Source organism: Micromesistius poutassou (genome assembly GCF_964030765.1).
Source record: "Micromesistius poutassou genome assembly, chromosome: 14".
NCBI classification, from domain to species: domain Eukaryota; kingdom Metazoa; phylum Chordata; class Actinopteri; order Gadiformes; family Gadidae; genus Micromesistius; species Micromesistius poutassou.
The window spans coordinates 17,195,478-17,219,510 of record NC_140284.1 but is presented as its reverse complement, the minus strand read 5'-3'; the positions used below and the strand labels follow the sequence as shown (position 1 = coordinate 17,219,510).

General features: G+C 48.2%; 1 protein-coding gene across 1 annotated transcript in view; it reads left to right on the top strand.

The window, feature by feature from the left end:
* The window catches only part of LOC311358564 (low-density lipoprotein receptor-related protein 1B-like), a gene marked incomplete at its 3' end in the record, with an annotated part of 248,406 nt that overhangs the window by 98,711 nt on the left and 125,662 nt on the right, over positions 1 to 24,033 (top strand). The window contains 11 exon segments of the mRNA XM_084478639.1: positions 1,156 to 1,275; positions 2,294 to 2,422; positions 5,172 to 5,429; positions 6,051 to 6,213; positions 14,358 to 14,580; positions 16,832 to 17,033; positions 17,198 to 17,341; positions 19,521 to 19,757; positions 20,261 to 20,441; positions 22,286 to 22,505; positions 23,599 to 23,788. Coding sequence (XP_084334765.1) covers positions 1,156 to 1,275; positions 2,294 to 2,422; positions 5,172 to 5,429; positions 6,051 to 6,213; positions 14,358 to 14,580; positions 16,832 to 17,033; positions 17,198 to 17,341; positions 19,521 to 19,757; positions 20,261 to 20,441; positions 22,286 to 22,505; positions 23,599 to 23,788 — 2,067 coding nt within the window.

Below are 24,033 nucleotides of genomic sequence, written 5' to 3'. Positions count from 1 at the left end.
AATAATGGGTTTTGTTATTCCTGCTAAATAGAGGTAACTCCGGATTTGTAAGTTGTGAAGCCCACACTGATACAAAGTGTAAATACAGGCTTGAAGAATGAACCAGTGGGCTGCGGTTACTCATCATAGATGGCCTGAGACTGACAACCCTAATAAACAAATGCAGTCCTTCATCCTCTGGGCTGGCGCCTGACAGTAATTTATGTTCTGCTGTCTTACATCTGTCTTTGTGCAATTAAAACTTTGTCTTTGTTTGGAGGCCTCTCAGCCACGTCGCTACTTCTGGGGGATGAGTTTATCATGGCTGTAATTTGCTGTTCTTTGTTCCATTTTCCTGACGATGAATAGCTTCAGAACCGTACGTCTCAGATGACAGGGAATAAACGACGTGCTGAGCGTTATCACGCCAAAAATAAGTATGTTGCTGTTATTATAATTTCTTCGAATAGAAGCCATGTGCATGTCAATCAATTCCAGACATCAAAGCTCCTGCTGTCGGTAAAGTTGGGCCTTGTGCTCTTCGAGATATGTTTGTTGTGAAGGCTTGATTCAACAGAAAGGCCCAGCGACTCACTTCTAACACTCAGCCTTTAGAAATGTAGGATAATTACATCTTCTTCAGCATCCTCAGTTCACGCTCTATTTGGAAACGGTTCATTCCATTGCATGCTATGAGTCATGTATTACACAAACGACTTGAAGTCCTGGTTTAATAATATTCTTCATAACCGCAACGCACTCCCTGCATCGTTTCTCCCCTCTTACGCGCCACGGCAATAACAACTTTAAAGTGTCTCAAGATAATGTTTCCATGTCGAGAGGCCTTTTCTTTCTTTGGTGTCATTGTTTTCACGTGACTTTCCCCCCAATTTTCTCGGCGGATGATTGACATTTGCTGCGTGAGACGCTTCACTGCCGTATAACGAAGGGGCAACGGGCAAATACACAAGGAAAACAAAGACAACGACAATGAAGGAAATCAAAAAGTTAATTATCAGCGTAATATTTCCATACTCTCACTCTCTATCTCTCTCTCCCTCTCTCTCTCTCTCTCTCTCTCTCTCTCTCGCTCTCTCTCTCTCTCTCTCTCTCTCTCTCTCTCTCTCTCTCTCTCTCTCTCTCTCTCTCTCTCTGTCTTCTCCGGACCCCCTGCAGAGCTGCTGTCAGCGTGCCACGAGCTGCGGTGCCGCTACGGCTGCGTCATGACGAGGAACGGCACCTTCTGCTTCTGCGCCGACGGCTTCGAGGTGGGAGACGACGGCACCAGCTGCAGAGGTAGGCCCTCGTCAGGAGGCCAGGAGGCGGGGCCCTCTCGATGAACGGCCTCATCCTGTCCCCGCACACACACGCACGCGCGCGCGCACACACGCACGCACACTCTCACACACACACACACACACACACACACACACACACTCACTCTCTCACTCACTCACTCTCTCTCTCACACACACTCTCTCACACTCTCACTCTCTCACTCTCTAACTCACTCTCTCACAAACACTTGCACACACACACACCACGCTCTCTCTAACTCTCTGAATCTCTCACTCTCTCATTCACTCTCTCACAAACACACACACACACACCACAACACACGGACACAACCTTCTTTGTTTTTCTTTATTCATTTTTTTTCTCTCTCTATATCTTTTGATCTTTCTTTTGTTCTTTGCTTCAGTCTTTTGTCCTCTCTTTCATTATTTAGTTCTATCGTTCTTAATTCTTTATTCGTTTTATTTTTTCTTTCTCACTTTCGTCCACCATGATGTTATCCTTCAAGGCTAGAGTTTAACCTAACAACAGCTCCTTAAAGTCCTGAGAAAACTCCAGCAGAGAGATTAAATATAGAATGTGGATACAGTGGTCTGAAAGGTTAAGGAGAGCCGAGCCGAGGAAAGAGTTGTTTTTTTGTCCGCCAACTGAATGCCTGCCTCAGACATCCCATGGTCTCATTACACAACTATTTCTGACATGGTTTTTTGACATGACCCTCTGTATGTACGCGGGCAAACAAACAAATCACAGAACACAAGAATATGTATGAAAATTACTGAAACAATGAAAAGCAGTGGGAAGAAACGTCAGCATCTGATCCTGTTTCAGGGGGGGGAAACAAGACCAGCAGTTGGCGAGTGGGGGATAAATTAGCTCCCAAGTAAGGCCTGTTCGTTATAAAAGTAATTATATACGAGGTGCCAGAGTGAGGCCATATTAAGTATACTTTATGTATTTGGGTCATGTTTGAGCACACCTAATTCGTTACAAATGACTCTCTTTCCTTTTCCATAAGATCATGATGAATGCGCCGTGTATGGCGCATGCAGCCAAACCTGCATGAACACCTACGGGTCATACAGATGCAGCTGCACGGAGGGATACATCCTGCAGCCTGACAGGGTGTCCTGCAGAGCCAAACAAGGTGAGACGCGGCACTCCTGCACCAGTGGAGAACAACATCATCATCTGCATAGCGTGTGCCGCCTTCGCCGTCGTATCTATTAATATCGCGTGAGGCGATCACGACCAGACCACAAGTTTCTTTTTCAGTTTCGTCTTCACCCCCATCAGTTCCGGTTTCCTCCTGCGCGCGGTGTATGAGCAAGATGAATGTGGTGTGTGTGTGACCGCATCTATCACACACACACACGGGGAACCGGGGGAGTGGACGTGGTCCAGACCCAGGATAATGATAAAATTAATGAGCATAAGGCTTTAAGTGGGAGCAGTCTGGAGTGTTTTGTGTTGAGACAATGCCCGGTGTCACCTTGATTTATGTTAATATCCGGGGCGTAAAACAGCCTACATCGGGACACAGCGCGTGATATAGGCCTAGCGTTGTGTTGCTGCGAAACGACTCACCTCGCGACGCCTGTGTGTGTGTGTGTGTGTGTGTGTGTGTGTGTGTGTGTGTGTGTGTGTGTGTGTGTGTGTGTGTGTGTGTGTGTGTGTGTGTGTGTGTGTGTGTGTTTGGGTCGTCCATTGAGCTCTGTGGTGAAATATGTATTTTGTACGTATGAGTGCCGGGGGGGAAATGGGGAATGGGTTACTGTCACTGTGGCGTAAATGGGTTGAAAATAGCCGCGGGCACAGCACACCTAGCTGGGGAGAACGACAACGATGCTGCTTTTAATCAACGTGACTGGTGTCCTACCAGGAATAAACCGAATATGATTACCCATAAACTTAACTGAACCCAGTGCTCGCACACATTAATATTAATTTAGCAGAGAAAGATTGCAGTGTAGGGATAACTATGGGGTTAGCATTACTTGTAAAAACTCATGAATATAAATTTTACATAGTGCTCTCTAAGGCCTCTTGATGGGATGCAATAGGGTATGAAAAACATATTAAGGTGTTCGCCGCTAGATTTGAGTTAGTACTCTGCGGCACAAATAGTCTTTTTGGGATTTTGTCTTGATTTAATCTTTCATTTCTTTCCGCTAGGTTAAATGTTTTTATATATATATAAAAAAAATGAAATAACTTTTTCTCTATTTGTACACCGTTATCAAACGTCTAACTTTATTCTACCTTAGTGGTAGAGCACCTCCGATGGCATGCAAAGAATTCTTAGCGATTTTGTGACCAGTAAATTATAAATTATGATTAAGATATATTTGAATATTTTCACTGACAATAACATGTCCCATATTGATTAACAAATAGTGTCTCAAATGGCTTTAAAAGCCCTTTAAAAAAAAAATGTATATATATATATATATATATATATATATATATATATGTATAAAAAATGCCTGAGTGTTTTACTACTGGACACTGTAGTAGAGTACTGTGTGTGTGTGTGTGTGTGTGTGTGTGTGTGCCTGTGTGTGTGCCTGTGTGTGTGTACTTGTGTGCGTTTGACTTTACCTGTGTGCGTGTGTGACTGCTCTCTACCAGTTGATTCAGGAGCATGAGGGAAGTTGTTTTTGTGGGCAGACAAACTGATTTATCGCCCATATTAGGAGAGCAGCACCTATCCTGAACTTGAGCGGAGATCAGGATGAATAAAGGGGGATTTCAGGGTGCACCCCGGGTGCCTGCGCTCAATTAAGTCCTTAAAGCGGGTTATGTCAACGTTACTGAGCCCCGTCCCTCCATGGCTCCCCGCTCATGGGGAACTGGTAGCACACACACACACACACACACACACACACACACACACACACACACACGCACACGCACACACACGTGAACGCACAAACACACACATACACACACATACACACATACACACATGCGAGCACACACTCACATCCGCATACATACACACGTGAACACACACACACACACACACACACACACACATACACACACAGCATAAACACTTGAAAATACTTTCATACACACTCACACACCTCTCCGGGCTTGTCCTCCATGTGCCCTCTTTGCACGTTGCTTCGTTTGCGGTGTGAGTGCCAATGAATGAGCTGTGCGAGCTGGGGCTAATCTAATCACGGAAGACGCATGCACTAACGCAATAATCACACTCATGAATAAATTTGCCATGTTTTGCCGGAGTTATGAGATTGTCCACATCGAGAACCCCGCTCCTCCCTTCACACACACATGCACATATGAACACACAGACACACATGCAAATACACACACATACATACACATACAAACACACATGCACATTCGAACACACACACACACACACACGCAAATACACACACATACATACACATACAAACACACATCCACATACAAACACACATCCACATACAAACACACACACACACACACACACACACACACATACACATACAAACACACACAAATACACACACACACACACACACACACACACACACACACACACACACACACACACTTATCTACTACTCTAAAACCCCCTCTCATTTGAACTGAGAACTCATATTGCACATTTCATTCTATTTATCCATTTACTTTATTTTTATTTTTTTTTTACTTTAATGTATACCATTTTGTCTTAACTTTGCACTATTTAGAATTATTTATTGTAAATATTACTAATTCTATTTTACCTCATTTTATCATTTATAATTTTCTCCTTATTGCACCGTGGGTCGGAGATAAACGAAATTTAGATTCTTCTATTTGTCTTGCACACATTTTGGAATTGACAATAAAGCTGACTTTGACTTTGACCTCTATCGTGGCGTCCCCCCTCCCTACAGACGCCGGGGACAGCCCTCCAGTGCTGCTGCTGAGCGGTACGGAGCGCATCGCCAGCACCCAGCTGGACGGCTCGGGCCTGCAGCCCATGCGCTCGCTGGACACCAACGGGAGCCTGGCGCTGGACTTCCGGCACGCCGCCGGCACGGCCTGCTGGGTGCTGGCCGGCGAGGCCTCGGGACAGCTGCGCTGCGCCAAGATGAGGAACCTGAGGGGCTTCACGCAGGAGCAGGAGATCAAGACCCTGCACAGCATGCACAGTACGTTGTCCTGTCCCCTTCCCCTACCTGATGAGGACTGAGGGGCTGGCATATCTATGGGTCTCTGTAGGATTCTGTTTATCTGTCTGTCATACCTATGGGTCTCTGTAGGATTCTGTCTATCTGTCTGTCATACCTATGGGTCTCTGTAGGATTCTGTTTATCTGTCTGTCATATCTATGGGTTTATGTATGATTTTATCGAATCTCTCTGTCTGTCTGTCTGTCTGTCTGTCATTTCTATGGGTGTATGTCTGATTGTATCTCTCTGTCTGTCATATCTATGGCTCTATGTATGATTCTATCTAACTATCTGTCTGTCTATCTATATCTATTTTGTTCTAAGTATGATTCTGTCTCTCTGTCTGTCATATCTATAAGTCGATGTATAATTCTAAGTCATCATCTATTGGTCTATGTATGAATTGACCTGTCCGTCTGAATGTCTGACAAGCTGTCTGTTTGTCTGTGTATATATATATCAGACTTGTCAGTGTCAGTTAGTCTGTCTCTATGTCTGCCTTATCTAATCTTGTCAGAGAATATCTTAAAAAAACGACAGGCCTTACACAGAGTATCTTGTCACTGACTGTGATGCCGCCGTTGTCTCTTTCCTCTGCAGATGTGGAGTACATGGCCATAGACTGGGTGACGGGCAACTACTACTTCGTAGACCGCGTCAGCGACAGGATCTTTGTGTGCACCTCGGCGGGGGAGACGTGCGTCACCATCCTGCACCTGGACCTGGTGAATCCTAAAGGCGTGGCCCTGGATCCTCTCATGGGGTGAGCCCACGTGCCGTCTGACTACCGCCGCTCTGCCGCTCTGCCTCGTACGACCCAGACACAACACTGGTGGGGAGGCGTGGCCGACATACCCCTGGGCTGGGGTAACAATGTTCAGATGTTCGGCTACATCACGGTCTAGTCTAGGTGTCAATATATATATGTATGTGTATATATATATATATATATATATATATATATATATATATATATATATATATACAGACAGCAAACAGAAACAGACAGACACAAACAGACAGCTTGTCAGACATTCGGACGGACATATATATATATATATATATATATATATATATATATATATATGGATAAACGTAGCTGTATAAGATAAGGCGACTAAGGAATCACCTAGGCATGGGTACAGTTTACATTTAAAGATTGTTAGATAGTAGTTAAGTATAATGTACAAGGAAGGCTTGTGTGCTTGTATTTAGATATTGTGACATCATTATTTTAGGTTTATAGGTTTTCAAATTATACATATACATATTACATCTTATTACTCATCTTAATCATCTTATATAATATAAGCAAGGGTTAGCTATAATATTTCAAATTGACAATGTTAAGGTGCAACTTTACAGTTTACTTAATTCTAGGTAGAAATAAAGAAGCGAGATGCGAGTTAGTTAAGAAATTCTTGTGTGAGAAATGTTGAAGTTAAACTTCAAAATAGGCACCTGGGAGTTTTCCACACAATAGTGTGCTAGCGTTACCTCATCCTGTAGCTTATCCCCCATCTTTGACCAAGCAGGGGCTTTTGCACCTATCCAGGGTGAGTGTCTTATGTTTCCCACTATGGCACCATTGCACTCCTCACCCTCCCTGGAAGGAGGGATACCTCCTCCTAGGCTCCTTCACAGGGGGCTCTCTCCTGATAATAAATAATAAGGAGTCTCCACCGCCCTTCAGAGGGCTTGGAGTTAAGGGGTTCCTTCTGCTGCGGCCCTGTGAACCTTTGAGAGCTCTGAAACTGCTTTCAGGGCTATCCAAATAAAACCGTCAAGACGTCTTGTTCGTCTGGAGGCCTGTTCTCCCGTCGGCAGCTGGCGGCCGCGATTCTCTCCGACTGCTCACTTTGTTTTCATGCACCTTTTTGCTGCATGTTATAATCTCATCCTGTAACAGAAAACAAGGGGGTGGGGGAGGTGGAGGAGGAGGAGGAGGTGGAGGAGGTGGTGGAGGAGGTGGAGGAGGAGGAGGAGGAGGAGGAGGAGGAGGAGGAGGTGGAGGAGGAGACGTGGGGAGTGGGTCTGACTTTCAATTTACCCTTACCCTTCGTCTCCTTGCCGTGGAGCCTTTTAGCCGCGCTACAATGGAGGAATTTAAACGATTCCTCACCACCCGTTCCCCGTGAGTCCCGGGGTCCCTTTGAGCAATGCCTTTCGAGGAAGCGCTGGCTGACGTCGTTGGAAGGCCCCTACGGTCTAGACTTTCATTAGACCGCGCCGATTCCTCACAGCCTTCCACAGACTCACTCAACCCCCTGCAGGACATTTCAATGAAGAATTCTCTCCCACAAAATAAACCCACTCAGTGCCGAGAGTCTCCCGACAGGTATACACATAGACAACCTGCGCATGCACGCACACGCACACGCGCACATGCACACACACACACACACACACACAGACCCACACTCACACACAAACACACACACACACTCACACGCACATACACACACACACTCACACGCACATACACACCGACACACACACACACACACACACACAGACCCACACCGACACACACACACACACACACACACCCACACTCACACACAAACACACATCGACACTGACACACACACACACACACACACACACACACACACACACACACACACTCACACACACACATCGACACCGACACATGCACACACACACACTAACACACATACACACGACACACACACACACACACACACACACACAGACCCACACTCACACACAAACACACATCGGCACTGACACCGACACCGACACACACACACACACACACACACACACACACACACACACACACACACACACACACACACTCACACGCACATACACACCGACACACACACACACACAGACCCACACTCACACACACACACACATTGACACACACACACACACACACACACACACACACACACACACACACACAAACAGACACCCCCACGCACACGCACACGCACACAGGGCTGCAAGAACTGCAAACACCCCAACACCTTTTTTTTTTTCTACAGCTTTCAGCAGCGCACGCTAAGGTGAACTTGTGCGATGGCGCGGCGGTTTGATGGCTTCTCAGAGCTTCCCCGAGACAGGTGGAGCCGTGACGGATGAAAGACGTCGCGTCGGCGGCGGCGGTGCCGCATAAGTGATTTTAGTGCCGTGCATCCGCCGGAGAAGGACGGATCCTTTGCGACGGAGTAAATGCCAGCCTGATTATTCTCCCCGGCATCAGCCGCCGCTAAAAGGCCCCTCCGTCCTCCTCGTTTTCCCCGGGTGCAGAGGCGGGGGGAACTCCCAACACTGAAGCAAAGCCATTATATTCATGAGGCTCCGAAGAGACGCACACTGAGCTCCGTTTCAACACATTTCCTGTCCCTGTTATTTTTTTTTTTTTTTGCCCTCTCTCATTTTTGTCTTTTAATGAGACTCCTCTTTGCCGACAGACGGAAAGCGAGGGAGAGAGGGAGAGGGAGAGAGAGAGAGAGGGAGAACGAGAGAGAGAGGGAGAACGAGAGAGAGAGACCGAGAGAGAGAGAGGCGATGTTTCAACACCGGAGCTCACAGCGATGCAAGGACTATTCACAGGGCAAACAGTGTGACAATAAAAGCATCGCACTCCCCTCTTCTGTCCCAATTGTATTAAGGGGTTGTCATGACATACCAGCGCCCCCCGCCCCCCCCCCCCCCCCCCCCCCGTGCCCTCCTCCTTCCCGTAAGGCTATTGCAAAAGTAACCTTGAATCTCCCAGCCCTCTCCCCGCCCCTGACGCCGGACCACCCAGGTCCTCGGTAGAGGTGGGGATCCTGAGCAGACCCGGAACGCGCTAGCAGACTCTCTGCCTCTTTGTGGTTCCTGTTATTATTCCTCCTCTGATATATTTATGGTGCCGCGGAAAGTTAGTTTGGAACTGCGCAAAGCACACACAATTACACATGAGAGAGCACACACACACACACACACACACACACACACACACACACACACACACACACTGTGATGTGGTGTCGTGTGTGTGTGTGTGTGTGTGTGTGTGTGTGTGTGTGTGTGCGGAGCAGGGAGATGGTTGTGGATACAGGGATTGTTGGGGGGCCACAGGGGACTCCCCTCGCCCATGCTGCCGGTTAGATTGGCTTCATAAGACCTACGCATTTTCCCTGGCTCCTCGTTGCCTCTAATTGGTAAGACAGGGGTACAGCTGTTTCTGAGGGGGGGGGGGTGATGGAGTCAGAGAGAGCCTTGTCAGCTCCAAGCGATGGAGTGAAAAACAAAAGGAACGCCACTGATTTCCATTACGGTCGGATCCATTACAAGTTATTTCCTTTCTTTTATCGCTCTCTCACTCGCCCCCATCAATGCTTTTTGTTGCTTTTGCTCGTCCTTTCGTTCTTTATTTTCGTTCCTCCTTCCTTTGTTCCTTCCTTCCTTCCTTCAGTCTGCCTTCCTTGCTTTATTCCTGTTGTGCTGCTCAGGACTGTTGAATAGCCCCTCCCTGGGTCATGTTCTTATGCTAATTGGGCTTTGAGCTCAGAATCGGTGGGTTTGGGCCATGCAAATTAAGTGTTTAGTGAGTCAACATGAAAGCAGTTGAAAATGATGCAGACGATGTGAAAAGGACTCCAATAAGTACCACAGCTGTGATCCTCTTCTGCTCGTGCCAGTGTTTATTCCAGCTTTATTACTGATAAATAAAAATGGTAAAAGTCTGTACAATGTTTGTAGCATATCGTGATGCAGCCATTGTTGATCCAATTTTGGCTTGATTACATTATATTGGTCACACTGTAGCGATAGGATCTGTTAAGGGGTTTGTAAGCGTCACACCTATAACATCACCATGTCTCCTGATGTATTCAGAGCAGCTATGCTCACTGCCTGACATGTATGTTCAGTTAAGGATCACCTCAGTTTGAGGACACGTCTTATATTATTCCTTAAAAACTGTATCACTTTTTCATTGAACAAACGTTGCCAACGTGTCCATTTTTCATAATTTCACGAAGCACATGTTATAGTTCAAACATGTTGTGGATTGGAATGATGATCAGCCCTCACAGCTGTGAACTGCACTGGCTCACACTGCAACATTTCTCAGGGGGCTAATTCATCCATACATCCCTCCAAGTAATAGGACTCATGGCAGCAGTATAGATACCACCCTCTCTGTGCCTGTGTATGTGTGGGCGTTTGTGCATGTATTTGTATTCGCTTCAGTATGGCCGCGTCCTTGAGTTGAAAAGAGTAAGCGTTACCATCTACAATGGGTCTAGTCACGAGTCCCCGGTGAGGTGGTCGAGGTTAATCGCCGCGTGGCAATGACAAGACAGACCACATGAATTTCACCTGGTCCTTCCTCGCGTTCATTCATACGCGGTCAACTCCTATTGTGCTCAGTAAATTCTCGGTAAACCTTTGTGAACTGTGCATCCAGGGCTGGCTAACGGCACAGGGCATATAGGGAGGCGCCTGGGGACCCCCAGACCTCTAGTGGGCGCTGGTCGCCCTCAAAGAAGTTCAAGTTATCCCTTACATATTAACTTCTATGAGGGCGACCAGCGCCCACTAGAGGTTGGAGGGTCCCCATATATATACATATCCCGCTTATTACATGGTTACTTGCCAAAATGAAAAAATGACTTCACACAGTGTGTGCTTTTTACAATTACCATTCATAGTGTTGATCAGCAGAGAAATAGTCTGCGAAAGACATTGACGTCGCTTAGCAACCGAATCCGCTGGGGTTGATAAGTTACCTAGGACTACTTGCGGAGTGATACGAAAGATGTGAAAAAATCAGCTTGCCTTGACAGCAGTCATTATATACTTAGCAACGGTCATTATTGAAAAATAATTCACCACCGGAAGTCGGGAAGGCCCATGCAAGTGAACGGAGCATTCCACAGAATTGAGAAGAGCTGTGTAAAAAAAAAAAATATATATATATTTTTATACCCTTAGGTAATAAATTAACAAATAAAGAAAGAAAGAAAGAAAGAAAGATACACTAGGTACACTTTGGCTGGCTTCAAACGTGGCGTTGCGTTCCCACTTTTCATTCCACATTTAGACAAGCGTCTTTGGGTGGAAATCTGCATGCATACGGTGACGCAAAAGTGTGTGAAATCCAACATGTTTGTTGTGGTTTGCCTGTACTGCACATGGATGTGACGTAAATGCGTACGGGACGAGAGCCAGCGTGAGCAGCTCAGAGCACACTTTTGCATTGTTAACCCTTTAGATGGAAACTCAACGGTGGAGCGTTTTTAAGATTTCCACTCTGGAGGGTGGGTTCATTTTTTTGCGTTTGTAAGCCCCGAAAACGCTGTCGCCGTCTCAAGGAAAGGCACATCTGATAAAATATTTTGTCGGTTTCACCTGGGAGCGTTGTCGCGTAAAGCCAGCCTTAGCACCCCTATTCCTCACAGTTTTCTATCTGCCCTGGCCAGTGGACCTTGTACTATGCTCACTGAAAGTGGAGGGATGGGTCACCGTTTGATTCGCATCACGACATGTCATGATACTTAAGAAGGGCCGGTGCCTGCTGACTGATCTCGGCGTTCACAAAGTTTTCCACAATAAAAAGGTCCAAGCCTTCAGGGGCCCAATGCATACAATGGAGAAAAGAGTAGGAGGAAAGGATAGTCCAATGTGCTGTTTAGGTGTAGATGTTTCACTTGGTACGTTCACGTGGTAGCTAGCTAGCTACATGTTGATGGAGCAAAAAATAGTTTCTGGGTGCATCCCATGTGTCAACTGTATTTTTTACAAATGAAGGCAGCTGGGCAATGGAATAAATGATTGTTTTTAGTTACCACATATTAGTGTTGATTAAATCGTTACACAATCAACACAAACATGCCATGTTCTAATTAAGTTGTGTAAGCGTAGGGAGGGTGCAGATGAGGGCTTCTTGTTTGGACATGAGGCTTATTTATAAATGACAAGCTAGCACAAGCGAAAAATTATTGTTTTTAATAATGTTCCTTATGTTATGTTAGGCAGATTCTGAAAACACTGTCAGTTAATATTAAAATAAGTTAAATTATTAACATAACGTATTCAAGAATTTAAGGCAGTCAGGTTATTTATGCTTAAACACTTCGGCATTTCTATTTTCAATTTAAGCCTAAATGCTTTTCAAAGAGTCAATTAGTTGATTATTTTGCCACTACTGGCGTAATTCCATAAATACTTCAGCTTAAGCCTGAATATGTTTACAGTGTCGGAATTAGTGCGCAAAGAGCATTAACTCACAAGAAGCCACCAGACAAGCAGCCCCGCAGCAGCCAGCGAGGCGTGTCCAGGGAACCGCCTCAGCACATGCCTCTCATCCACGTGGGGTCCACTGCGACCGTGCAGCTCTCCGCACTCCCAACGCCCCTTCCTATTGGTCACCCGCTCGACGCGTCACTCAGCACAACACACCTCTCGAGTTAATTTGAAAGGGAGTAAAAAAAACAAAATAAAAATAAAAAAACCCACATCCATTCAGTATTCACAATACAGTTGGCTGTTAACAACGGGTCCCCGGTGTCTGAGGTTTTCTCGGGGCCCGGTTTGCTTCGCCTTGATTAGAGTGCTGTCTGCGTGGCCGAGTGAAGCGATTCATCTCCTTCAGCACAGAAGACGGTTTCTTCTGGTCTTTCTTCTATCCTATTTCAGAATAGAACTCCGGCCCGCGTTCAAGAGCGCAATTATTTCCCTCCCCCACCGCCACCCCCGCAAAAGTGCGTTCCTGCATCCTACCCATTATCGCCTGACACTCAAGTATGAAGCATCCTTCATCAGGTTTTCATATTTCACTGGGTGTAATGATTTGACGTGACTTGAAGAGAGGTTTTTTATTGCCAGACAAGCAACTATTCAGTTTCCCCCACCACAATGCCTATTAGAGACATAATTAGTTTGTCGCTGTTCCTTTTTACTCTTTCTCTCCGACACTGTGGAACACCGGCTCCTTTTCACCCTGAGAATGTGGAAGCATAGTGGCGGCGGTGGTGGCGGCGGTGGCGGTGGCGGCGGTGGCGGTGGCGGCGGCGGTGGCAGCCTTCATTTGTATGCGGCCGCGAGATGCCTCTGTTCCGGGTAAAGCCCGGTTTCCTGCTGACGAAGCCTGTTCCTCCGCGCTGTGGGTTGCTGAGCCGGGCGTTGGGGGTCACGGGGTCGCCCCCATCTCTCCCCCCCCCCCCCACCCCCTGACTTGACTTGTACAGATTATGGAGGATACCAGTTTACGCTCACTGGCTGAAGCTCATTACCTCTAATCCCCCCCCCCGTACAGGGAGAGGAAGTGGCCCCTGCCGCAGCTGAGTGTCTGCTGTGTGTACCCCCGCATCAATTAGGTGCAGCCCTGAGGCCAAATGGAAGCTAGCTACACACGAGATATTGAATGCGTAGGCCGTAGCCCGGCGCTGGGTTGACCCTGTTGTCCCACGCGTGCGCACTGCGGATGAAGCTGGAGGTTCATTCAAATGTTTGAAATTGATATGGCTGTGGAACCTTTTTTTTCTCCGTCTATTATGGTAAACGGATATATGTTAAGGAATACTGTGTCTCGCAAGTGGGATATGCTGTGTTGCAACGGAATGCCGTGGTCTCCCGTGATGGATTTGCACGTCAGGGGTGTGGTTTTAATCCTGTATGGAAGGCTGCCGCCCCGTTTCCCAGTGTCTGCAGCTTTGCCTGTGCAACTCCTCAAACCAGTCACGGGAACGAATGCCCTCTCCTTTCGACGAGGGCCAACGGCGACGATAAAAAAGAGTCGGTTGTTAGCGTCAGCGTCCGTCGCAGCGTGTTAAGAAGTACAACCAAACCATAATACGGTGAGAAGAAAACGGCCAGGGGGGGAGCTTAACGCGAGTGCTTGGCTTTACCTTTCCCGCCCCCCCCCCCCCCCCCCCCGTCCAGGATGCTCTTCTTCACCGACTACGGGAGCGTGGCCAAGCTGGAGCGCTGCAACATGGACGGCACCAACCGCACGCGGCTGGTGACGGAGCACGTGGAGCAGCCTACGGCCGTGGCCCTGGACCTGGTGAGGAAGCTGGTGTACTGGGCCGACGCCTACCTGGACTACGTGGACGTGGTGGACTACCACGGGGGCAACCGGCACACCATCATCCAGGGGAGCCAGGTGGGTCTTCCGTATGGTTTGCTGTTGTTGTTGTTGTTGTTGTTGTTGTTGATGTTGTTGTTGTTGCCAGTTGGTCGGCCTCCGAGCCTCCTTGGCTGGGTCGACTTGTTTTCTGAGGCAGCCCAGCGTGCCGGCGTGCCTTGAGGCAGGGCATCGGTGCGCCGGGGAAATGTTTTGGGATTGAGCGCATGATCTTGGCATTGGTTACGGCAATGCTAGTGAGGGATTGAGTAGTTGCACATTTGAATTAGTGGTATTTATTATTTTCTCGTTATTGATTCATCATTCCACATCAATACCGTCTTTACTCTGTTGAGACACATCTTGTTCATGAATAATGCACTGGCCTTTTTGCCTTTTCTTTTTGGCATCAAAATTGGTAACAGCATTTATTGAAGTCATAATGTGTGTCACATTTTTCATAATCATTCCCTACGTCTCTGAGTCAGTGTGCCTTGAACTTCTGCCCGGGATTATGTGGAGCCTCAAAAAGGTTGGGAACCACTATTCTAGAGGAGATGTGACACTCACCGGGATACTGGGGCACGCTTGCTTGTTCTCCCCATCTCCTTTCTTCGTGAGAAAGACAATCATAAGCCCAGACTATTCTCCAGTCTCTCTGATTTAGAATAACTTAAATTGTCGCTAGGACCAGTGTGAAGGTTCTGTATTCGCCCCGGCTCTTTCAGATAAGTTTAGACATTCATTTATGCACAAAAGAAACCTCTTGAGTCTTTATATATGAGAGTGGGTGGGTGGGGGGGGGAGATACAAAGAGAAGGCGGGAGTCAGCGCAGTATGTATGTGGAGGGCTTTGACAGCCGAGCGCAAGTCATTAGTACCCCACCCGTCATCACAGTTTGGAAGCCTTTAATTATAGATTATTAGCTACTTAGAATAGTAGCCTTTGAAAGTCCTACTCGGACGGGTGGTTCACTGTCTCACAAGGAGAGGGGGAGATCTCAAGTACCTTATTGTCTATTCAGGTGTTCACAGCATCAGGCTTATGAAACCCTTGGCCTCTGTAAAAGAACAACTGTAGCCCTATTAATCTGGCTGATAAAGGTGTCCTGAAGGGGGTCAAGACCCATCCAGCGTTCTCTGCCATTGTGTTTGATATAGGGGGATCGGCAGTGCACCCTGGAGACAGCTCGTCCTCCGGGGCCAGACCTGCTCAAAGGGAATATTCCGCCCTCCCGTCCTCATTGCAGTGTTCTGAGATTTATGCGCTGTGATAGTTAATCTATTTTTGAGTAGACAATTGAAAGCTTTTTGTCCCGATCCGTTTCACAGTTTATCTCAAGTGATACATCACAAACAAGAATTGAATGCGCAATAGGCAAGGAAGGCAGCACTTGTTATGCAACCCGTATGCCACAAATGTGACAGGTATCTCGGTAGAACAAAAAAAAAAAGAAAAGAAAAGCGTTGCGTTGCTCCAGCAGGCCACATCTGGAGAAAGTGACGGATGAGTGGAGTTTGTACCTTTTGTTGTTTTTCTCGTCTATTTATCTCTTATGTCGCTTTTTTTCGCGACTCTTGTTTTTCCCAGTGCCCTCTGCGTTAAGGTGAGGCCCCTCTGGGTCCCCCGGTGGTCAGGGCCAGGCCGAGCGTGGTGCTTCACGCATGGGCGGCTAGACGTAGCGCGGCAGCCACGGCGGTGGCTACAGCTAGCATGGCGGAGAGTGAACCCCCAATGGAGCACAGCCCGCTCTCTACCGTAGTGACTTGTTTCGCTACGATGCGCTGTGTTTTGTATTACATGTTAGATCACGTGTGATGAAGCCAGATGATTACCCTTTTATGATGCCATACTGGTAATTATGCTGTTACCGGGAGGAAGGAGGAATGAAAGGGAATATAAAGAATAGAAGGGTTACAGCAGTTAAGTTAATGTATAGAGTAAAACATAGAGACCATGATTTTGTCATTGGAAAAGAAAGCAACAGTTAAGTGACTAAAATGACTTTATAATGCTACAGCAACCGTAATGTTAATTAAGGTTACCTTAATATTACCTTAATATTACCTTAATATTAATCACCATGTTGAGGAACAGAATATGAAGTTACGTATGATGGCAGAATCTCCTCCTCTATCGTAAACCGGTAGTGTTACCTTCGGCAAGTAGTGTGTTCACACAAACGTTACGCCATACGGCATCATTTCCATTTCAGCGAAGAAGTGTTTTTTTCCGGTGACATCGGCCGTGAGTTGATCAGAGGGGCCCCTTTTCCTCGTCTCGCCACAGGTCTCATACATTTATGGATTAGCCGCGTTCGAGGACTACCTGTACCTGTGCTCCCGCTCCGATCCGTCCGAGGGGAGCGTCACCGGCACATCGGAGCTGCTGCAGATCCATAGGTTCAACCTCACCGCCGAGCCCAAGACGCTGGCGGCCCTGGGGACCGCCAGAGGGATCCGTGTTTACCACTCGCTCGCTCAGCCCAAAGGTAAGGGGGGACGACGTTTCTTATTAACGGCGTCGGCACGCTCTAGCTGGCCCGGCCAGGCCACACAACTCCTGTGGGGATCGCGTGATCGTAAACTGCGTACCTGTCTTTCAACCAACCCCCCACCCCCCGTCCTTACCACCTCCCCCCGGCGGTGTCTGTAGTTCGGAGCCACGCGTGCGAGGCGGACGCATACGGGAAGCCCGGGGGATGCTCCCACATCTGCCTGCTGAGCGGCAGCTACAAGTCCAGATCCTGCCGCTGTCGCACGGGCTACAGCCTCGGAGCCGACGGACAGTCCTGCAAAAGTGAGTATGCGCCGTTTTATCCTAAGGATTCCCCCCCCCCCCCCCCCCTGGGTCGGGTTTCCCCCTGTGTCGTAAACACGCCTTTGAGCTTGTTACTGCTGTGCGTGTCGCTCTGGCGACAAACAACACTGTTTTGTATATGTGAGCCAGGAGAGTGGCGAGGCAGAATACGATTTTGTGCAGCGCTCGTCATTGAGTCGTCCTCAGGCAGGATCGCCGTCGGAGATTCCAATCCACACGGTCCATCCATACATCCGGCCAGTTCTGTAGAGCTCTCCTTAGTGTGGTCCGCGTACGTTGGGCGCGGGACTTCCTCTTAGTCGGTGCCCGTGTGTTGGCTACCAGAGCACTAGCTGGAAGTTCTGTGGTGTCTGTGGCAGTGACCTGCAAGTTTCATCCTCCTGGACACCATTTTGTCACACAGCCTTGGTAGCCCCCCCCCCCCCATACAGAGGCTTGTTGGGGCTTGTTGAGGCTTGTTCAGTGTTTAACGCAGCATTCTGGTGTAGCATCCATCCAGAGACTTCTGCAGGGTGGGCTTCAGGGTTCCAGGATTCACAGCCATAAAGGAGTACAGACTCCACGGTTGCTTGGAAGAAGTTAATTTTAATATGTCACCATGCGTCCTGAGCATTAGTCACCTCATTATCCTCCGATCCGCCTCTAAAAGGTCACGTGTCATAAAAAGCAGGTTGCGTGTGGACGCCCGGTCTGGCCGTCTGCATGCGTGTTTACACGCACGCATGTGTGCCGGCATCACGCCCGGGCTGACAGTGATGAAGATGAACACCAATGGACACGAGCCCATTAGAAAACGACATTTCACCATCGACCTGCCGCGGGCCTGATTCATTATCAGCATAATGGGGGTTTAAGTTTGTGTGCATTTGTTGCCGGTCTGATCAATTGGGGTACATTGTGTAGTTGACAATGAAAGCAGAACATCAAATTGATGACACTATCGTAGGGCTCCCCCACCACATGTCGATCCGGGGCATCGCGGAAGCGAAGGGGCTGTCTCTGCTGTGACACCTTTGATTTATGCCCCCTGCTTCTTCCTCAGATGTTCTGATGACACTCTCTCCCGTCTTTCAATCTCTCTCCCTCTCTCTCTCTCTCTCTCTCTCTCTCTCTCTCTCTCTAGTCACCCTCTTGTCTCTTTCACTCTCTCTCTTTCTCGCTCTGTCCCTCCCCCTCCATCTATCTTCATCTCTCTCTCTCTCTCTCTCTCTCTCTATCGCTCTCTCACTCATTCTCTCCATCTATCTTGCTCTCTCTCCCTCTCTCTCCCTCTCTCTCCCTCTCTCTCTCTCTCTCTGTGTCTCTCTCTCTGTCTATCTCAATACGTTGTGCTACTCCCACAGCCTAATGAAATTGGAAGCTAAACGCTTGCACTTCCTCATACAGCCAGTCACAGAGGAGGAGGGGTGGGTGGGTGGGGGTTTGATATCTGGGTCTCTCGCAACGCTTAATTGTCTCCAGGGTAACTTTGCCCCCCCCCCCCACCCCCACACCCCTCTGCTTTACACCCCTCTCCTTTACACCCCCCCATTGCTTCCTTGTGAGATGATAAATTGAAGTGAGGCATGTGTGGTCCTCAACCCCCCAAGCAGCTCAGTCTCCTGGGGCAGGGGGGTGAGAGCGAGTAGGGGTCCCCCCCCTCTCTCTCTCTCTCTCTCTCTCTCTCTCTCTCTCTCACTTCCTTTATTTATCCCTCTCCCTCTGTGGGCGGAGGATCTCTGGAGGCTTTGCCCGAGCTGGCGGTTCCCCTGGTGGGCCCCGCCAGCGAGCTGTCTCAGCTCCCCCTGTTTGCCTTTCCCGCCCAGACGCCTGCTGCACTACTTTAGATCCGAAAGGCCCACGTGACGCCCCGGCGTAGCCATTGTCTCTGTTTGCTCTGGTGTTTCGCCGCCTTCCCTGGACAGTAGCGCGGTGTGATTGAGGGTGCGCGCTATTGTCACTGCCAGTGGTTAAAGGCTCCATTAAGGTGAATGGATGGGGAGAGCTCCGGCGAGCAGATAAGAACAATGCTTCCAGTAAGAGGGTGTAATGCCCGGAGCAACACTGATGAATTAGGCCAATTAATTGACAATAAGTGTGGGGAGGGGAAGAAAAAAAAAAGGCAAACTAAACAAGTACAAAAATAAACCAAAGCTATTCTTGGTCTCTTGCCTCGCAGAGCCCAAAAACGACCTCTTCCTGTTCTACGGGAAGGGGCGTCCGGGGGTCATTCGGGGCCTGGATCTGAACATCAAGTCGAGCAACGAGCACATGGTGCCCATTGAGGACCTGGTCAACCCACGGGCCATCGACTACCACGCCGAGTCGGGACACGTCTACTTCGCCGACACCACCAGCTTCCTGATTGGCCGGCAGAAGATTGACGGCACCGGGCGGGAAACGATACTCAAAGACGGTGGGTTGGATCGTCTCTCTCTCTATTTCTCTCAGATCTCACTGAAAGATCTCCAGTTCAGAGGGATATTTCGGTTTTGTTAAGTGATGTCGCAGGGTACAGAAGATTCAGTCTTCTGGGAAGGTACAGAAGATTCAGTCTTCTGTAATCTTCTTCAAGAAGATTAAGATGCTACCATGGTTGTACTGTACTGTGGATCGACACAAACGAGATGTTTGCTGTGAATCTGTCTTTAAAGGTGACAAGGAAAAAAATGGGTCGCTGTCAAATATTCAGTGTTGTATAAATGTTCATGGAATGACATATTTTTTGGGGATCTCTGTTCTCCGCTTTCTCTCAGATTTTTTCCATTTTGTATCTCCTCCTCTACGATATCTTCCTCCCTACGCTTCTCTGCTATTCTATTTCAGTTGCTTGCTTCTCTTGAACATGTTTTCTCTCTCCTCATCCATTTCCCATCTCCCTGCTTCCTTTCCCTTCTCCCCTCTGCTCTCCTCTTCCAGACCTGGACAACGTGGAGGGCATCTCGGTGGACTGGATCGGTAACAACCTGTACTGGACCAACGACGGCTACAGAAAGACCATCAGCGTGGCGCGACTGGCACAGGCCTCGCAGACCAGGAAGACCCTTCTGGAAGGGGACATGTCCCATCCCAGAGCCATCGTGGTCGACCCCCTAAACAGGTTGGGCACAATAGCGCTCCACTTCATCCATCAAGTATTGTGCTTTTGGTTCAACAAAAACACAACACTGTACACCTTTAGTGTGTGTTTGTGTGTGCAAAGTCATACATATATGCATGCGGACAAACCTATATGGGCATTTGCATAATACTTTCTGTTGTTGCATATGCTGTAGAAAAGGGAATGTTTCAATGCCAAGTTATTTATGAAGGTCTGTTATGTGTAACGTATTCAGATCTCGATGGATATGTATCTCCCTTTATCAGTGGTTCTACGAGATGGATGGACTAGATAATTAATGCACCCAGTGTGGATATAGGGCCCAGACAAGAAGTGTCTAAGCACAATATAGTTACTTGACGAACTGACCAGTTCTATCTTTTTTGTTATCTTCTGCTCAAACAAGACCCACACAAAAGCTGCCCTTAAATTCAGTTGTCTTATTATTATTACATATATATATTTTTATATTATACACCATTTTTTACGGGGATGACAAGCGTGCAGTATTAGTGTGGCCTTGCGGGTAGAACAATATTTCCCGTTGTGCAGAAGGTTTAATCACTTTTGGGCTGGGATTGGATTCCTATGGCAGACGGCGTCAAACACAGGCTTTGATCTCTATCTGGACTGGCTCGAGGGGGGGGTCCTCTTTCTTCTTCAGGGGACATGGATGCTGCCCCCCGGCTGATCTCTTGACTATGTTCTCCCCTCTCGCCTCCCCTTCCCTTGCGCATCGCTAGTCACCTCCCGTCTGCAGCGGGACGATAAGGATTTCCAGTGGTTGACGTCAACATTCTGTCGCGCTTTTCTCTTTATCTCTTTTACATTCGGGTCGTCGCTTTGAGTATTCCGGAAGAAAATCGGTGGCGCGGTTGAAAAAAGACAAACCAAAAGAAACCTTCCTTCATCCGATTTTCTGTATACTCGACTGGCCTTTGGTCAGGTCGTGTAAGCACGCGGTCAGCTTATGTGCTTTGGTGTAGTGCGACAAACTTGCGCGTGTGTGTGTGTGTGTGTCGTTGTGCATGTGCCTGCGCATGCCTGCTTGCGTCCGTGTTTGTATCTGCCGTGCGTGAGTGTCTGCCTGTCTGTGTTGAATTAACCGCGGGTTGCTGAGGATAACTTGTACCGGGAGACAGAGAGATGGGAAAGGGGTGGGTAGCTTCAGTCATGCTTGAATATCATTCCATTCCATGCCGCGGCCCCCTGCAGAGCCTTCGATCATTGTAAAAACCAGTGCCCCCCCCCCCCCGACACCCCATCACAGTCCTCGGAGTCACAGAAACTCAAACTGTGAAAATCCCAGAGCACTGCTACCAGAGAACAAAATCCCATGAAAATCGTTGAGACAATCGCTTTTCAGAGAATGTCGTTTCCCCTGTTGGAAATGAACAGCCATTGGTGTGCAAAAGGCATACAGATTAAAATGTGTTTCTCAAGTCACTATCCAGCGGGACAGAGACTAATTTGTGCATTGATGTTCAGTGCCGTCAAAGTGATGGGCCCGATTGATCAGCCCAAGGCCATTCCCCTTTTCTGTTTGGGCCTCTTCTGTTCTAGGGAGGAAGGTTAGGTCATCTGCGTTAAGGGTGGCTTAGACATCGATATTCCTGCTCATCAATTATTTACATTCTTTCTTCTTCTTTTTCTTGCTCTAACGCTTTCCTCTCCTCCCTAATAACGCTGGTGTAATTTACTTCTGAGGACAGCAATAATGGGAATCACTGCGGTGTCGGTGCGCATCGTCTCTGGACGCGCGTTTGCGTCTCTGCGTTCGCACTTGAACTCACCGGCGGTCCCTCGGTTGACGCCGCGCCGTGCCGTGTCCTCCGTCCCAACAGCTGGATGTACTGGACGGACTGGGAGGAGGACGAGGTCAACGACAGCATCGGCCGCATCGAGCGGGCGTGGATGGACGGCTCCAACCGGAGCATCTTCGTCACCTCCAACATGCTGTGGCCCAACGGGCTGACGCTGGACCACGGCACCAGCACCATGTACTGGTGCGACGCGTACTACGACCACATCGAGCGGATCCACCTCAACGGCACCGGCAGAATGGTGACGTGTTGTCCCTCGCTTGCGGGGCTATTCTGTGATTTTTCTGTGCCACGAGGCGATGGGAACGTATTGATCTGCAGCAGTGACCTTTGCACCTTTGTGCGGTGCGTACGCCGCACAAAGGTGAGGTGCACTATCGCACTTACGCCTCACAAAGGTGAGGTGCACTATCACACTTACGCCTCACAAAGGTGAGGTGCACTATCGCACTCACGCCTCACAAAGGTGAGGTGTAAGTGTGATAGTGCAGACTGTAATCCCTCTATGTTAGAGGAATTGCAGTCTTATAAGATTCATCTTTCTTTGTTTAATATTGATGATGCTTTCTTTCTTTTGTTCAATAGTGTAAAACCATTATTATTATAACAAACATTATTTATGATTGAGTAAAAGCGTGCGTGTTAAACCCAGACTGGTGTTCAAAATGTAAATACATGAAATATTGAGCTTCACTGCCCTAGGCACAGCTCACGTCTTATACAAATTGTAAGCATATTGTGGAAAATCAGCACAAAAAAATCCCCGCCTTTCCCCTGGAAATGGCTTGATATGTGCTTCCAGCAAGGCACCCCACCCTCAGCTGCTGCTGTGGAGCCACTTAGTGGCGGCCATCACAGGACTGCTGCAGGTGTGAATCTGTGTTCCACAGATACACACCTAGCCTTTATCCCCCCCCCCCCCCCCGATCACTCCACCGCTCCAAGTGTATTAAAACGCCTGCCAGGATAGAGAACACATTCGCAGACACGGTATTAACTCACGTGAGGATTTTGGCAAGCATTCGTGCATGCAAACGATCAGAGGAATGGATTCCTGTGAAGATATTAAATTATAATCTCGGCGAATACTGTTTGAATAAAACAATAACCAGAGCGTTGTTCAAATATCTCGCTCTCAGTTTGATGTCGGGCGTTCCTTTCCTCCACGGTTTGAGGTGCATTACGGGTTGCCTCATGGTGATACCATCACTCCCACACACTGCATAAACATGTGCGGATGTACTGTATGTATGTGTGTGCATGTGCGTGTGCGTGTGTGCGTGTGTGCGCGTGTGCGTGCGCGTGTGCGTGCGTGTGTGTGTGCGTGCGAGCAGGTGGTGTACAACGGCAAGGAGCTGAACCATCCATTCGGGATTTCCCACCACCGAGACTCCATTTTCTGGACGGAGTACATGAACGCCTCGGTGTTCCAGCTGGACCTGGCCTCGGGGGACGTCACCCTGCTGCGCAGCGAACGGCCCCCCCTCTTCGGCCTGCGGGTCTACGACGCCCCGAGCCAGCAAGGTCCGGGGGCCAGGCGCCTCATTCAGTCGTGCGGATGCTTGTCTGTGTTTGTTTGTCCTTTGGGCGTTTGTATCTTTTTTCTGTTTGTTTGTGTTCGTTGTTCTCTTTTAATCTCTCAGCATTTGTGTCGTTGTTTATTTGTTTCTCGTTGTATTGGTTTTTTGGTTTATTTGTTGATGCATTCATTCATGTATTTGTTTATTTATTGATGTATTTATTGATGTATTTGTTTATTTATTTGTTTA